The sequence below is a fragment of the Labrus bergylta genome, chromosome 18, assembly GCF_963930695.1.
Source record: "Labrus bergylta chromosome 18, fLabBer1.1, whole genome shotgun sequence".
In the NCBI taxonomy this organism is placed as follows: Eukaryota; Metazoa; Chordata; class Actinopteri; order Labriformes; family Labridae; genus Labrus; species Labrus bergylta.
In genome coordinates this window covers 9,633,877-9,652,112 of record NC_089212.1, presented here as the reverse complement: position 1 = coordinate 9,652,112, position 18,236 = coordinate 9,633,877, and the positions used below count along the sequence as shown (strand labels likewise).

The following is an 18,236-nucleotide window of genomic DNA, read 5'->3' as shown; positions in this document are numbered from 1 at the left end:
AATTCAACGGCGACATACTTGATCCATCCGACGAAGTGGATACATTGTTGCCATCATCACTCATGAAAGTTGATGAACATGGAGGTCAGCATAACAGAAACATATTGGCAGCATACGTGTTGACCCCTAATCTCTATTAACACCTATTGCACTGTCACTTCAATGTGCACTGTTCCTGTTTACAGTGAGTGTGGGTTTTTCTAATAAAGCTGTTGCCTACAAGAGGCATCCACCTTCAGTGACATTTTGTTTTATGAAGTATGGGGAACATTATTAAATACATTTACATCAAATTGACAGTAAGGCAAAGTCATAAAAAATCTATTCCGGTGTGCTAAGTCAGCAATAATATCTTATGTAAAGGCTTTTCCATGATTGATGCCAAAAATGTACATAATTGCAAACTTTAATGACAAAGATCCAAACAGTCATCTATCATTGTTTTGTTTTTCGAGCTACGTTATTTTTTTATACTCACATCTGCAGACAACTAAGAAAGCAGTATGTGCTTTCTTTGGCTGCTCATTATATGTGATAGGCAATGCTGTAATAATATCTTGGTATGCTGACACTAGGCCATGGTCATTATGCAAACTACTTTGGATAATGGAAAAGATGATAATGATCAGAGTTGACACATTTGTTTGTTTTCTTTCACTCTGATAATGCAGAGAACATTGCTTCATATTGCTACATGTTCTGGAAAGGCTTAAAATGAATATGAATCACAAGAAATCCTCAAAAAACAATAGGAATTTAAATTACCAAACGTATTTATATTGTTAATAACTTCTAGGCTATTAATCCTCTAATTAAGCGAATGGTAAAAATAATAAAAAATAACAAAGAAACAAACATAGACTATTTATAGCCTACCTACTAAGCCCATTTTATTGTTAACAAAGGACAAAAAAAATGTCCCCTGAAAGAAAGAAAGAAAAAAATATATATAAAAATAGGCCTATTTAAGTCTTTCTTCACTTTAAAGAATAAATTTGATCATCATTCTGTTTAGTCAGACCAGTTTGATGTTTTTTGAATAGGGGGTAGTTAATATTGTTATTTAGGGAGAAATGGGTCAATGACGTTAACTCAGGCGTAGTAAATAGCTGATCTAATAATGACAAAGGTTTTGTCATTAAAGTATAAAAAGTGCAGTAAACCTGACTCTGACCTTTACTGTGACTCTGCAGAGACTCAGTGAACTCAGTGTTACCAGCAGCTTGTTGCTTCAGTCCGCTGCTCCTCTTTAAAGGTGAGTTTGTAATTCTGTCACATGTTGGTAATGTACGGATGCAGAAATCCGTCGGCTGGCCTAAACATATCTGTTTTACAACCGTAGAGTTTATATTTTGTAAGTTTTAATTTGTGTTCGTGAAGCTAAACTCGGGACAACGTGCAGCTACTGCTAGCACAAAACCCGCGGAGTCTCTACCTTTCAAAACCACAACAAACAAAACAAAGTCTGTACAACTGTTGACAATTATCAAGGTTAACATATTTACTAAGTTTATTGACCAGATTCACAGAGTGCAACAACATGTTTTCCACCACCGCACTAATTATAATGTTGTGCTGTAGCTGTAATGCTACATGCTAAGTCAGGTCAGAGCGCCCACCAACCACAAGTTAACCGACCGGTCTGTTTACAGCTGAACCATGAAGTCCTGTAAAATAATGTGATGGAGTTAATGTAAACAGGCCTTTGCTGACTGATATTTAAACATATCATCTAATAACATCTCTCTTCAACGCAGCATTTTTGTTTAACATTACAACAGGACAATTTCTAATGTAATTTATATTACATGATATGTGTGCATTTAGAAGTTGAATCTGAATGTAATCATTATTTTTTATTATTAACCTTTATTTAACCAGATAAAGAAACCCATTGAGATCAGGATCTCTTTCACAAGGGTGACCTGGCCAAGAGGTCAGCAGCACATGTCATAAGAACAGTTGCAATGAAGTGACAGTACAGATTAACAACAAAGTGTTTTCAATAAAAAAAGAAAGTGAGGGAGCTGTGACACAACAATAAAACAACAATTTAAGATTTAAAAAACACAGACACTGTTCAATGGTCTCTCACTGTCTGTCCCTCATGAAAGAACGGAAAGCTCCAAGTGGAATATGTTCAGGGAGTTTTAATTCAGTCTGTAGAGTATTTCATGCCGAGGGGGCAGCAAAGCTGAAAGCTCTTTTTCCTGATTCAGTCCTTACCCGAGGAACAGATAGAACAAGTGTAGTACAAGAACGCAGGGCATAGCGACTGCTTGTTCTCCCAATCATTTCTGCCGATTATGGTGAACCTGAACCCACCAGAAAAACAAAGTGTGTTTGGTTCTTCCTGATGGGGTTTCACACAGTCAGAATCATACTTACCAGAACTGCATTTTTTTTTTTTTTTTTTGATGAATTGTAATGTGTGACAGAAGTTTAATGTTGGACTTATTTTCCAGATTTCAGAAAAAACAAGTGTTGTTGGTGAATAACATTTTACAAATCATGATTATTTCCACTTACCATCAATCATATGGAATCTTTAACAACTGTCAGAATAATGAGAATTCATTTTTATTTCCATATCAAGCAGAAACCACATTTCTTTATCACAAGGCTGACGTTTGTTTTACTGAAATTTAGATGAATTGAATTAATTATTGATGTCTCCAAGGAAAGTTTCTTTGAACATTGTGACATCATCTGAAGAATACGAAATATAGAGTAATAAAATAACCAAATCAAGCTATAATGTTTGATCCCCAAATAAACGCAGTGAAGGGCCTTTGTCACTATACCTATGCATTTTAAAATGTGAGCATGTGTTATCTAGGAAACATTTCTTTGCCTCCTAAAAACCCAACTCTTTTTGTCATTGCCCATGAGAAGGACTATACTTATGATTGTCTACTCTGTTTCAGGATCTGAGCCTTTGGGGTTTTTGAATTTCCATTTGAAGAGCTGGTGGACCTTGCACCTTTACAGTTCATGGTGAGTAAGAGCGTAACCATTTTTAAAAATTGGACTAATGTTTTCAGTTTGAGGGGGAAAATCTAATTTATCATGACACCAAGAAATCCTTTGTGTCAACTGGTTGGTAATGATTTTGTTCAGAAATGTTGCACTCAATGGCTGTTTTCGTAACCGCGTACTACATGCTACTATCTAAATCAGTATGCAGTATATACTGTATACTGAGTTCAACAGTAGTATGACTGGCAGTCGTCGGTTGTTTTGCAGTATGCTCGGCGCGGTTAAACTGGTGTTACTCAGCTGTGAATAATTTGTAGTAATAGAGCAAGCCAAGGACTCTGTAATTGCAGCAGCTTGTCCAGCTGTGGCACATGTCATGTACAGTCTAAAAAGCAGGAAAATCCGAGTTGGTAAGACTTATAAATATATGAAGAAGTCATATTTGTTATTGGTTCATAATGTGACAAGATATTCAGTCACCGCCACCGACGAGTTCAAACAGCTGCGCTCCGGCATTTTGATCTCTGACCTGGCACTTTGCATTGTGGGAAACAGTATGCGAGGTAGACTAGTCAGATGCATACTGTACATTTTTCCTGAATCAGTATGACATCCTGGTATTTTTGGCATACTGCGGATCTCGCAGTTGTTCGCATTTTGGCCAAAGCAGTATGTACTAGTAGTATAGTACGCGGTTTCGAAAACAGCAAATGTTTTAATAATTTTTGAAAAGCATGTAATGCAACATGTTGTTTTATAATAAAATTAACATTACTTTTTTAAAAGCCCACTTGAATATTTTATTCATTTTGACACACTTGTTGTATATGTTTACTGTTTTGGTGTAGTTAAGTCTTAGTGTCATCTGTGGCATTTTAACCTAGGTGGCTATTTATGGAACTTTTCACAAGAATTGCAATATGATGCTATTTGGGAATATTAATTTACCGGTAATTAATGTATCACTTAAGATATTCAATTATTACTTGGAATGAGATGCTCTTATACCTAAATTATTGTCACTTTTTAAAGATGTTCCTATACCATTATGATAATTTCAAAAGCTGATTCAGATAATAGACCAAAAGTACTGATATCATGAAACAGACTTTTGATTTGAAATACTTTCTCTTTGGCTGTTTGCACTGATACTGTGTGAATCCAGTTCACTTACATTCTGTTAATTTTTTTTCACTTTTTTTCAGCAGACATGGAAGAAAAAGACAACAAGAAGAACTCAACTTTCAATAGGCTCAGTCCTGCAACATGTGAACACTTGAAACCTCTTTCTGTGTATTCAATGATGATTTCTTGTGAGCAAAAGGGTAATCTGCATCCAATAGCAAAGTTTTCCAATCCATTCATCAATTTCAAAATTGAGGTATTGAATAATTGTCTGAAAAAACGGAAAGTCGATGATTCTCTTCCTGACAGGGGTTATGAGACTCCGGCATTCAGTCCAAAGGATTTGTCCCCTGACCTCGGATGTTTCATGGACTCTAACACACCCCCTGCAAGACAGGATTCTTTGTCCCCTTTTGCCACTTCTAAGCCTGCATTGCTTGATAGGACCCAATCCATTAGTAGTGAAAGAAGAGAAACTGTGAGCTCTCAGCTACATGTGGAATGTGGATCCTCAATAGAGCCATGGAGTAGTAAGGTGTCTGTACCACATGGTTTAAAAAGTGAGGAAGTGCTCTTAAATCCTGCACCTGACTTTGACTGTGATGTTGATGACATCTTGTGCCTAAATCCATTTGGTACTTCTAGTTCTGGGCGACCTTCTGAGAAAGTTGAGAGCTGCAAATTTGCAGGTAGATTCACATTTGAAAAAAAGCCAGTCTTAAATCCCTCTGTGGTACACAGACTAAACATGGAAAGAGGAGATTGGCAGGTGGAGGAAGACCAAGAGGAGCATATTAAAAACATGGTTCTGAATGTTAAAGATGTAGAAGAGGACAAGAGTTATTCCTCTGTGTCCTTCATAAAGGACCACGAAATGAAGAACCTCTCTGAACTGCCATTGGCAACATCTAGCCATCAGATCAGGGTGGACACTGTTAAGCAACCAGAGGATGAGATCCAGCCTGGAAGTTCACCTGAGCAGGATTCTCAAAAACAAGCTGCACTATCTGGTCAGGTTATTTCCTTCACAGCAAAGGATTTGTGTCCAGTTGTGTATGGGTCACAGTTAGAGTCTCTGCACTGTCCTGTAGAGACCTTGGAAGGAGATGTTGAAGATTTCTGGAATATTGGTCCTCCCAGATTTGAGTCTTCTCTATGTCAAAAAGTCTCAGAGAAGTTGGATGATGGTGTTGAGCAGGTGTCAGAGAATTTGCAGCGAGATGTTATAGAGACAATCCATGAACGCCAGGTCCCGCTAAGTATAGAGGAGACCACATTGGACACCAGTTATGAAACCACCTTAACCCGAGTAAAGGTAAGGTGTATCACCCTGTGAAATGGAGAATATGGTCCTAAACAGTATAAAGTGGGCAAACTGTTCTAAATCTCTGACCTCTTTCCTTTTCAAGGTTAAATCAGTTGTGGTTGCTGCCATTCATCCCACCTCCGACGGCAAACTAGCATCCCTTCCTGAGCTGAACGGGAGCAGAGGTTTTCAACCTACAAGAAGTAGCAATAGTGCCAGGAATCTAAGGTACTGTAGTGGCCTTTGCCACCCCTAGAGGGAGTAGTATGTCAAATACAGTGTAGGAGTTTGAGCCATGGTTCATTGGTTGTGCCTTCCTATCCCATCTGCCTTTCTGTAATCATTATGCCATAGCCTGTTTTTACTGTAATCATAGATTTCTAAAGATAACATTTTTTTTTTTACTGAATTTAGTTAAGATTGCTTGTATGGAGTTATTTCCCTTTTCAGGCCAGTGATCTCAAAATGGGAGGTGGACTGGGAGCGTGAAAAACACTTGTATATCCATTCTGTGACCAGACACATGAATGAGAAACCACATGGAGGTCCAGGTAAGGTCCTGAGCTCTACCAGAAACACCAGAAGAGCTCACCACAATTGACTTAAAGGCTTCGAAATCACAATGCAATGCATAGATGCACCACTTATGACATACTTCATGTGAAAACAGGGCTGAATTTCATCACTTAAAAAGACAATCATAAAAACTTGTGTCAACACTAAACTTTTTGCTGATGTGTCACGTTTTGTGACAGCATAAATATTCATGTATTTTTTAATATCTGTTTTATAAAGCATTCTTTCTATTTCCTTGAGATGAATGACCTTAAGTCTTAATACTTTTTTCCCCCACCTATTAAAAAATGCCCCTCATTGTCACTTTCTGTTGTCTTTTTTTTTTTTTTAAATCTGTATTTAAAAAAAAAAAAAAAAAAAAAAAATCCTATTTGTATTTCCATAAGATGTAGTGATGGAACTGCAGAACCTGATGACACATGTAGCTGACCAGACTTCAGGCAACTATGGAAGACAGTGGCAGCATCCCTCGGATCTCACACACAGGTCTATCATTTTCAATTGGTTTTCGGTTGAGCTTTTCTGATACCAATGGCAGTATCAGTATCTCAGAAAAAGCCTAAATGTTTTCTTTATCTGCAAATATGTTGACTTGTCTGCTAATCTGATGCTGTTACTTGTTTATTTTAAAAGTTTTAGTAACTTGTGTTTATTGTGTCCGGTGAACTTAAACTAGAAAAAAAAAACATTTCCAATCAGTATCCTTGTAAGAGACATTTCATGTTCATACAGATTTGTTATTTCGACCTTGATATGTTGTCAGAATTGCAAATTCAGGCATCAGTACTGGAATTTGAAGGAAAAAAATACCATTTTTCATTTTGCAGTAAAGGAGATTGTAATGTGTGGCTCCAAACTTGTGCTTTCTTTCAGAAACTACAAACAACGCTTCGGAAATGGGATGTCAAAAATGCCCCTTAATCAATGGCAGGCAAAGAACTGTCCAACACACAAGCGCTTCAACAAGGTCCCAAAAATCTTTGAAAGGAGTCCGTTTCCCTAAATAAAGAGTTTTGGGAAGGCTTCCCCGCACTTACAGTTCTTGCCTTAAAAAGATTTAAAAGTTGGACTGTTCAAGAACTAACTGAAAAAAAAAAGTAATGTTCTATTGGTTAAAAAGTGTTTTTGTTTTAATATTTATACTGAATTGGTAGTTTGTGTTTGTGTTCCTATTTACATAAATGCATGTCCCTGTATGTTAAAGTTACTGCATGTTTTAAATGTTTGGATGTTTTGAGAATGGTGTATAGGTATCTTGCCTTTTTACTGTATTTCATACGGTCGGTTTTATTGAAAATTTAAGTTATGTTGTTATTGTGCTACCTGCAGTATTGTGTTTTCTATGGTGCAAAGGTAAAACTTGCTCTGACCTGTTTGGTACCTGCTTCATCTCTGTGCGCTTTATTCTGGGTCCATAAAGCAGAATTTAAGTGATGTGCACGAGAAGAGTCGACAGAAGTAACCCTAGAGAACCCACACACATGGAACTTAATCAGCATGTGTCCTTTAAATAATGCACACTTTTAAAGTAATCCTGTCTGTACAGATGGTGGGTAAGCCTGGTCAGCCATCCAGAAGGCAGTTGTGTGGGTGTCAGTGAAGGCCTTGTGTCACATGCTGTGCAAATGTAAGACACGTGTATAGCTGAGCAACCACAGCACTTCTCTTTACCTTCAAACAATGGTTCCCCCTCCAGAGTTGAGAGCAGGGTAGCAGCAAAGAGGATGCTTCACAGTTCACAGTGCACCATTTAAAAACAAAGCACTTAAAAGGCCATTGCATGTCAGCTTGCATAAAAAGTATAACATAAGACTTCGATCAGATCCAAGTTATTTGTTTTGGTTTTCAAGTTAAGTCTCATTGAGTTCTGACATATTACAGATTCGGGCACATATTGCTAACTTGACAGTAAATAATGTGGCCTGAAACCATGTTGCTTGGCTAATTTTTAGGAGTTTGGTTTTCTTTCTCCATTCTTGCCTATTAACAGTAGGATGGCCACAAACCAACAGTTGAAGTTGAATGTTTGAGATTTACATTCCTGTTGGCCTGGATTCTGTTGGTTGTTTGATGGTTTGACATCACTTTAGATACATGTGCTCAATTAAGATGAAAAGCAGAGTTTTGTGGAAAATATGTCATTTTATTTTACGCATACACAAGTAAGCATACACCATATTCTTCATTATTGAAGTTGTGTAACCTTGTGCATAATAGATAAACCATGCTAGCCCTCATAAAGCAATGACTAAAGTACACTTCATACAAGGAATATAAACATGAGCACTAATAAAGCAGTTGATTTTCTAAACCATGCTTCTTTGTTATCTCATTTTTATTCTGTATTTAGAGAAACCACAATGAAGAAGGCTGTCTTTGTTATATCAATGGTATGATTAAGTACTCATACAAAATAGGGCCTCCACAATGTGCAAGTTGTTTTTTTTACTGCCCAGTTTCTCATCACAATATGGTCCATTGGTGCTACCAACATACAGTATTTGTAGGCATTGTATCACACGTACAGTAGTGTGAGAATTGATCATAGGCCTCTGGTACTGAAATAAATCCTAAGTGAGTTATGAAAAAGGTTTTCCATCACAGGGCTCAAGTGGAATGTTGAATTCAAACAGCCATCACCATAAGTTGCATGTTATTAAGAAGAAAGTTATTTGTCTTGCTTCTTCATGTGTCTATTAAACTAGTTTTAACCAGAAGTACCAACTGAGACTTGATATTCCGTGAACAACATGAATCCAAATCAGCTTGTTTCTTACACGAGTTCCATGTGTGATTGACTAAAAATTCACTCTACTCCACCTGATGGCACAAAATGGGCGAGCTAAGATACCCAGATTAGTATCATTGCTGTATTCACTAACATGTAAGACCTCTGGGTAGTTCATTTGTAGGGTCGAACCCAGTATTTTTAAATCATTTATTTCACAGTAGTTTACCATCAATGCTGAAATATCATTTATGTGTAGGAGAGCTCACTCAAACACTGCTCACATGCAGGCCCTTAAGGGAGTAGTTTGACATTGAGGAAAATTCTCTTTTTTACCAAGAGTTGAATGAATAAGTCAACCAATCAATTTTCCTCTCATTTGTAGCCTATTCTGTGTTGCTGGACCCTGTAGCTGGTCAGAGTAGAATAAAAAGTGGTGAACAGCTGGCCTAATCCTGTCTCCAGCTTTTCTGGTAATTTGGCTGAAAAGCTTCTATCTTTAGCTACAAATGTATGGTACATGCTATGGAGTGTAACCTTTTTGTGTGTCTATTGTGTAATCTATTTCCATAGATGTCAAACTAGTCCACGGCCAAAGTGGTTGTCCACAACCGCCCTGCATTTATTTTATTTGATCAATAATAGGACTACAGTATTTACAGTGAAAACACTGAGGATTTTACCATCTTGGAACCTCGCACAACTTCAATAAAAACCTGTTTTTCTTTTAGCTGAAGTTTCATCAAGTAAATAATAGAAATAAAAAAAATAGCTACAGGGATCATGGTTTAAGAAATCTACTGTTAATGAACTAAGGCGTTGCCCTGAAATCAGCCAGGGATTCAATCATTATTGTGTTTTACTGAGGGGATCAATTGAAGAGCTAGCTTGTGTGAGTTGGAATGTGTAGTGTTACTGGTGAAAAATGATTCAACCATGCTGATAACTGGTGCAGTTTCCAAGCCTCATCAAGGTTGTCCTGGCAACAACTAAACATCTGTCTCTTTCTTTCTCCTTTCTTTTCCTCCATTCTGTGAATTTACTTGCAACCACCTCTTGCCTTTGACATGAATCAGTGCTTACTGAAAGGGGTGCAATCTTGATCTTTTATATATATATATTTTTAACTTTCATTATTAAGAGTGGCTGTAAAGAAATTTGCAAATGAGGTAGGGGGGTGGCCTGCCATTGCAAGTCGTCTTTCTATTCACCTCTCTCAACTATAGGCCTAATTTGTCTCATAACCCCCTTTGCTGCCTCTCTTTGCCACCACACATGATTTTTTCTGAGACCACTAAATGACTTGCCAGACCATTCCCACACTGAGATTGCTTCTGTGCAGAACAAGAATAGCGGATGAGCTTATTATTCTGTCAGTACAGGTATTGAGGAGCAAAATGGCCTTAAAATTGTCACGCTTGATCAACCTTTTAAATATCCCGCACTATTCATCAGTGTCCTCATCAAAGAGAGTCCTTTCCTTCAGCACAAAAAGTACAATGACATTATTCAATAGAAATACATACCAGTAAAGGAGTGCTATGAACAAGCTCATTAATAACAGGACTAGTGTATTAACACACAAAAAAACAACAACATTTTCCAGTAGCAGTGGACCTTTTACATATGGAGTTCAAACATTTTCCAAATTAGTCTTGTCTGAGGTCACGAAAGTTACCAAACTGACACCATCCACCAAGAATGAAATATTGAATGTATTTACACATCAGCTACCATACCTCCTTGTTTTCAGATTCACTTTATCTTGGTTTTACATGGTGTCAATCTTTAAAATGTGCTTTAACTTTGCATTTATAGAAGCTAATAAATGTGACATAAATTTGAGATATTGGGCTCGTCATCTTATCCATTAAATTATTAAAATTATTTTTAAGGCAGCATTTCTGAGTATGAATGAGCCCTCTAATACACCATCTGCTTTTATAAAGCAAGTTCCTTTACAATATGCAGTGAACAATACTTTATGGGACAGCTAACACTTTATCTTTGTTTTTAACCTCTTCAACATGGACTTTCAAAGCACATGTTTACTTTGATTGTTAGTCTATACAAGTCTTGATAGAAGCCCTTCAATTCAGGATGCCGTCAAGGTGTGTCAGGGTTGAAGGTTTGGCACAACTTTTTCTCTTCCCAATGCTCTCTATGAGAAACATACATTTTCACAACATTGCTGAACACCTTTCCTGCAAATGAATCTCAGAATTCAATCATTGTTGATATGCAGTTTGGTCATCTGTCCCTGCATGCTAGGAGGTGGAAGATTTTGACAAAGTGGCTACACAGAGTTTGGGTCCTTCTTCTGTGCTTCTCCAGGGCTGTTATTGCTGATATAATCATTGTCTCTTCAGTGATTTTCCATAGGTAGTCCTGCCCCTTAAAAGTTCATTTAATAGATGAATGCACTCCTTTATGGCACTTCTTTTACCCTCCAGAGTACCCTCCCTCGTCGCCTTTAGAGAGAAAGACACAAGAAAATACTAAAGGTCTCATCCTGAATGTGGAATGTTACATTTTTTTAAATCTATAATAAAAGTATGAAAGAAGTGAGAAGAGAAAAGCAAACGTGAGTAAGATAATACCAAAGCTGGCTTGCTAAGGACTAAACTGTATTGAAGTTTTTAATACAGAGATGCCTCTCAAATGAGTGAATTAGCTTCACTTTTGCTGACAAGATTAGGTGATTCAGAGCTGAGTGATGCCTCTAAAGCTGCTCTTGCATCATTGCAGCACCTCTGAGGATTTGCTCCTTAATTAGCCAGGTGGAGTCTGGACACCCTGAGGCAGAAAACTGGCTCACCACAAAAAAAAAAGAAAGAAAAATCCCACAGGACTTCAAAGAGTCTGTCTCCAAAACATCAAAATAGTTTAAAAATGGATACCAGGACAAGAAAACTGTATGGATGCATATTGTTAAAAGTTAGATTTAAGTAAAACTGCAGTGATGCACATGAATCATCTACAGTGTTTATCTCCATTTCAGAATGTAGAGAAAATTGAATGTGGTGATGGAAATACAGTGCAAGGGTGAAAATTAATTACAAAGAATCACTGTGAAATGTCCAGTTTGTGGTTGTTGAACACCCACTGAAAGACAAGAGAGCGAGAATGACAAGGACTCCAGTTCAATTACGGTCCTTTGGATTGGTTTATCATTTCTTATTATTCCTCCACCACAAAAGCCATTTGGGCCTAACATTTGCTGCCCCATGCTACAATAGTTATAAAGCATTTTGCAGTCACAAACCATCCACTGATAACTTTGCTCTCAGACCAGCACCGGCCAGGCTTTGTTAGAACACCCCGAGTTCTGCAGCTTCACCTCCGCACCAGACCAAAGGAAAACAAGCTCTGCTGTGGAGTCCCAGCCCCATCTGTCAAGCAGATGGTCTATATAGTGGCCAACTTGTTTTTGAGAACACAAAGTCTTTTGGATAAAGAGAAGATGTCCTTTAGTTACACCTCAATGATGTTCACAGATGGCATCCTATTGTTGTTGTTGTTCTTGGGGATCTGTGGAAGAAGAGAGGAAAATTATAGCTATTAGGAGGCTGATGAACCCAAATGAATCATTGGAATGGCCTCTTCTATGAGCATGAGGATGCCTCTGTATATGGATTTTTTTTTTAAAGCAAGAGAAAAAGATTGCTTTTGATGTTTGTTTTCTGCACTGGTTTGAACACAGAAAATGGTTATGGTATGGGGCTCTGTTCTTGATAAAAACAATTTTGAAGGCATGACTGTTTTGCCATTGGATATATCTAAAGTTATGCACATTGAAGCTAAGTTGAGATGTAGACTAAAGCTTAATTTTAGGCACGATTTTGGCATGATTTTGGCATGATTTTGTAGTGTCAGTGGAAAAAAGTCTAGAAATGGCAGGCACCATTCACCTGCTTGGCGCCGCTGAGGGGGAAGCACCCGGGGAATGGAGGGGGGTGGGTTATACCTTACTGCGCAACAGCCCTCCTGTTGGATGTTCAGGAGTGCTGCACTCAGAGGAGTTTTTGGCTTTGTCCTTGTTGTTGTTGGGCTCGTTGTCTTTGATAATGTCATACTGGCGACAGAAGAGAGCAATCACACCTAGGAGGAAAGATGTATTGGATTCATGTCAGCCAACACTGGATATCCAAAAAACACAAATACATGAAATTACTTTTGTGGACTAACTTGTTTTACATGAGATAACGAGAGAAACAATGTGTGTATAGTTTTGTTATCCTGACTCAAAAAAATGTTTGGTTCTCACCTGCCCACATAATAAGTACCACCACAATGATGATGAGCTCCCCTGCCCTCAGCTGGGTGGACTGGCCCACTTCCTCCATCATCACTTCGTCTGAGGGAGTCATGGAAACATAATGTTTAATCAGTGTTTTATCCAAAAGTTTCACATACTGCACTTGAATAAAAAGTTAAAAATAATAAAAATGTATTAATATTAATAAACCCTTTAAAAAATAAAAAACTAACAAAAACAAAACCAGGCCAACAGGCTTCTGGTTTTTCAACACAGCCAATATTTACCTTTTCCAATTATGTTTCAAATACATGAGAGTATTTCCTATTCTGGATTATTACATCATAATTTGAAATAGTATCCTCTGACTGACTGTCAGCAGCATGACTACTCAGTTCTGTTTTGTTTTTTTAATTGCCAGGTTGCTGTTTACTTGAATAGGCACACAAAATCATGTGTATGAAATCACATGTTTTATCTCCTTTAAGGTAAAACAATTCAAAGAATAGATCGTTTTTACACATCAAACATTGGACTCTTACATATTATGATATCTGTCTCGCCCTTTGTGGTCTGTTTTGAAAAGAGGAGGATCAGAAAAAGGACGAGGTTTGCTGTTTTTCTTTTCACTGTTTTAGTGGACAGAGTGATAAAGAGATGGTATTAAGCAGACAGAGTCAAGCTTTATTGGGTTTCAGGGCTTTACTAGGGCAGGGTTCATGCCACAAGAAATTCCAAGTCATCATTCTACAATTAACCCGGTTTTCTGCTGTTGAGAGGATATGATTTTTCACTCTGTCAATGTGTTGCTGGGCACCAGCTGACTAGATTGTACTATTCTGCATATTCTTTTTTCAGGTCTATTTTGACTTTCTTTGACATGATCCTTTATTTCAGACACTCACAGTCCATTTCAATTAATCTTGCCCTTGAAATCCTAAACCTTCTTACAAATTGTTTAAGGTTTAGTGTCTTACTGAACAAGTGCTTTAACCCATTCAAAACTAAATCTATACGTTTCCCATCCTTCTGTTGCATCCATGTCTTTAATGAGAGGAGAATAAAAGTATTCATTGTATTTCACATAGGAACACTTCATGAGCAGCTATAGGTGTTATAGCTGCTAGATGCAGCTTTAGAATATCATCAGTCCTCCCCCTATATTATCAATGTTAGTTGTTGTTGTTGTTCTGTTTGTCTTTATCCAGCTATCTTTATCTCCCTCTATCCCACTTTCAAAGATGTCCCAGTCCCAGTGGACAGCTGTGAATGATTGATTAATCGACTAAGTTTGTCTTGTGTGATGACTAGTAGGCCTGATTCTGTGAACACCTGCTAGAGTCAACAGAACACAGCAAGATCATAAAGAGAATAGTTTAGGCTTTATCTGGCCACTGGGCGTCCATTGTACTGAAACATGACGGAGAGATAACACAATGATTAATCACAGCAGTCAGGATCAAGGCACACCAGCCTCAATAAAACTCATTCATCATCTTCAAAAGTTGTATGACCATCTGGAGAAGTATCAAATAATGATGTTGGCAGATGCTTGTTGGTTTCTTTCAAATGAAGGGACAACACAAAATAACTTTTACTTTTACTCAGTTCTCAGAGGTCAGTTGTTTGATTTAAAGTTAATTAAAGTGTAATGAGCAATCCTATCATTTATTTGATGTAATGGGTCACATTTGGTGGGTCCATTGTGGCAGGAAACCTATACCCCATTGCCATTAGCAACAAGCAGTTCTGCTGATCCATTTAACCCAGTATTAGCTCATTAAAGCACAAAGCCCAAGGTGTTGCCCACTGTTGCCAGGTAACCTCACAGGAGCAAACTGGTCAGCTTTAACACCTCTGATGCAAGTTCACCATTGTCACCATTCAGCAGCTCTGGGGTTTATAAAGAAACAGCAAACAAAGAGGAAGCTTGAATAATTCCAGTGTGTTATCCTGAATTCAGACAAATAAGAAACTACAGTGAAGTATGAGGCCAACAGAGCCTATTCTTTTATTTTAATTTGTTATATTAGATATGGATTATTGTAATTAAGGTACTAACTTGAAGCTATTCGAGATGTACTTGCATTACTGCTGGAAAATCTGTTGTTATCAAGTTATTTGATCAAGCAATGTGGCTTTCCCATTCACATCATTTATACAGAAGAATGTCCTTAAGCTGTGACTTTTTTCAGAATCAGAATCAGAAATACTTTATTAACATCAGAGGGAAATTTGATTGTTACAGTTGCTCCAAAACATACAATGTAGCAGTAGAAATATAATAATAAAAATATTAATCAAACAGAATAGGAATGTAAGTAATATATCAATAACAGGTACAAGAAATATTTACAAGAGTAAGAGTAAGAAAGTTTATGCATCTTTAAAGGATTCGTTCAGGAAGCATGTATCAACATTGTTTGCACTTTAAAGGAGCTCAACATGGTTTCCTCAGCTTTGCTTTCTGTACTGTTCATTTTCAGTGATTGTATGATTGGTTCTCCTTATAGGACCGCAGAGTGTACCTGTGTATCTGTGTGAAAACATCTAGTTTGTTTGCTTTGTTGGAGCAGAAGGATTTAAGTTTCTATTGGTCACTGAGAGGATTTATTATTTACTGCATCCTCATGTACTGCCTTTTTTCTCCTCAGCTAGTCCCTCCCTTTTCTCACTCTCTCTGATTTATTGTCTCTTTTGCCTTTTTGTGTGCACTAGTTGTGTTTTTTTTATTGTTTTGGCTTCCTTGGAGATGAAGAAACTCACACAGAAGAAACCAACCGCAATAACCACACAGCCCATTCCTACAGTTTGAGTCTAAAAGTAAGAGAGGATTGATTGTTTTTATAAAAATATTTTTTGATCTTGTCAGTTTACCCTGATTTATACAGACATGATAAATTAACCTCGTAAGAAGTGTGAAATTGATTAGTGATCATCTGTGCAATGTACATTATTTTTGAGGAAAAATATGCACATAATGCAAAACTAGGCTGAACATCCCAGATCATTTTCCAAATCCCTGTCTAGCTCTTAATTGGAAAATAAACAGACAATCATTTTGACTTTGTGGAGCACCCTAAGTCATAAGTGATTTTCCAATAAATAACAATATCTTGCCTTTAACAACACTAGATATCGTTGATTGTTTTTGGTCAATCATAACTCATTCATCACTCAATTTTGACAAAGTTCATCAAATGAATGGGCTGTACTTTTTAACAAATACATAAATAATACAAATACATTTACCTTTTCATATTTAAAACACTTTTTTCTATTGATTTACAATTTATGAATCATCAATAAAAAACTGCCAGTTTTTGCTAGCGTGTAAGTGTGATCAGATGTGTTGCTACAAGGGTAAATCCAATGGTAACTTGAGATATATGCTTCAGTTAAACAAGTGGAAGGGGGATGTGATATTGAGCATATTGCGCTTTTGAGCCACAGTATTCCACAAGCTTCCATTTCTCCAAATACTACATGACTGGAGTGAGTCTATCTGACTAGTGAAAATGCAGCAGTTTTTAGACCATCATATGCCATTTCATTCAGTCATTCAGAGAGTTAAAGAATCGTGTCCTACAGACACTAAGTTCTGATGACTGGCACTACCCCCCTCTCGCCACAACAAGCAGCACTGCAGGAGGGGGAAGTGCTAGAGCATGTCTCTGCTTGTGTCCATGCCAATACAAGTGAAATGACTTTGAAAACCAGGTTCTACTTTTTGGAGTACCAAATGACTCTTTAATGACTGAATGCAAGTACTTGAACATGAAAATTACAAAAAAAAACATTCTTGTCCTGTTACTGAGAGTTCTTTGAAAGAGATATTTGAACAATCGGGGTAAATGAGACAGAAAAGGGATGTGTTTTGTTGTGTAGTTAACCACATTTGCTGAGTATAAGGGAACGATGAGATATCACAAAATTGCTTTGTTGATATTTTTTTTTTATTAATGCTTTGCAGCACTTACAATTACTGAGGGTGCTATGTCCTCGAATAGCCCTGAAATCAAAGAAAACACTGATAAATGTATTTGCTGCATTCATTTTTTTTGCTTTGTTTTATGTCTGGTCAAATGTTTATCATCAAGTTGATCTTCAGTTTTAAAATGGTAAAAAAATCATTATGACCTATCTTTCAGTCAAACTTTATCTACGCTTAACTTGACCTCACTCAAAATGCTGGAATGTTATCCCGTATGTCGACACAAGGAATGTTCAAAGAATAATTCCTAATTTTGGGAAATACACTTACACTTTCTTGCAGAGAGTGAGACAATAAGAATGTTGGCACTTGCATACACAAGTTTAAAATGCTTATTTTTTTGTTTTAGATACCAGACTATTTAGTTTATTTTCTATGACCTTCTTTCTGGAATCTGAGGCAGATTCTCTCCTGAAAGCAGTAGTTCTTACCCTTAACTTTTTGTTATGATTAAACAAACAAGACATAACTTGTCAATAATAATAATAATAATAATAATAAATGTTATTTATAAGCGCCTTTCTGGACACACGAGGATACTGTACAACAATCAACATTTAAAAAAAGATGATGGATAAAATCTGCCTACAATAAGTCAAGTGAGTAAGTCAGCTTAAAAGGTAGCCATTGCTTGATTTTGTGAACTACAGACAGTACAATACTAGCTGTTGCCCTTTCTGTGTCCATTGTCCTACTGTAAGGAAGGAAGTTGTTTGATGTCAGCTATATATTTAGCTTAAAGACAATAAGGTATATTCATTGATTTCTTTAAATTCTTTCTCCCACAAACAAACATCACACACACACACACACACACACACACACACACACACACAGCAGTATATTCTAATGCCTTTTCATTTGCCTTTTCATTTGCCACAATAACAGAATCTCAGACTCAGGAAGAATAGATGGAGCCAAGCTTCAGCCAGAAGCACATTGATTTGCCAAACCTCGCAGCTCTGACTACCTCCTCTGTGCGTCTGATTAATGTCTTTTCTCATTTTGGTTTACCTTGCAGTTCAGCTGGGTGCAGACAGAGAGAGGCCTGCCAAGGCACATCAATACACAATGAAGTATGGAGCCTTTTGGACGTTTTTTCCCTGAGTTGTGGTCAGCAGGTGTAAGCTATAGGAGTACTCTTTTGTAAAATTTCATTTCACGCTTTGTGTGTCACTTGATTTTTATTGGTCTTTGACCAAATCACTCAATACATTTTCAGAAGGCAAAGTCCTCTCTGTTCTCTATGTCTCGGAAGGAAAGAAAAGTA

General features: G+C 37.2%; 2 protein-coding genes across 7 annotated transcripts in view; one reads left to right on the top strand and one right to left on the bottom strand.

Annotated features, from left to right (window-relative positions):
- The first annotated feature begins 4,189 nt into the window (after window positions 1-4,189).
- Window positions 4,190-10,127, top strand: LOC136183274 (uncharacterized). The gene is made up of 5 exons (XM_065966495.1): window positions 4,190-5,419; window positions 5,514-5,638; window positions 5,861-5,961; window positions 6,373-6,472; window positions 6,860-10,127. Exons 1-5 carry the CDS (start codon window positions 4,190-4,192, stop codon window positions 6,987-6,989), a joined length of 1,686 nt encoding a protein of 561 aa, XP_065822567.1. The 3' UTR covers window positions 6,990-10,127.
- Window positions 10,128-10,268: 141 nt separating this feature from the next.
- The window catches only part of fndc5a (fibronectin type III domain containing 5a), a 25,959-nt gene continuing 17,991 nt past the window's right edge, over window positions 10,269-18,236 (bottom strand). For 4 of the 6 annotated variants that reach the window (XM_065966497.1, XM_065966498.1, XM_065966499.1 and 1 more), the window contains 3 exons: window positions 12,982-13,071; window positions 12,682-12,815; window positions 10,269-12,245 (listed from right to left, as the gene is read on the bottom strand). In XM_065966497.1, coding sequence (XP_065822569.1) covers window positions 12,189-12,245; window positions 12,682-12,815; window positions 12,982-13,071 — 281 coding nt within the window. In that variant the 3' untranslated portion in view covers window positions 10,269-12,188. Of the gene's footprint in view, window positions 12,246-12,625; window positions 12,816-12,981; window positions 13,072-18,236 lie in introns of all 6 variants that reach the window. The other 2 variants (XR_010669106.1, XR_010669107.1) reach the window with 2 other exon arrangements.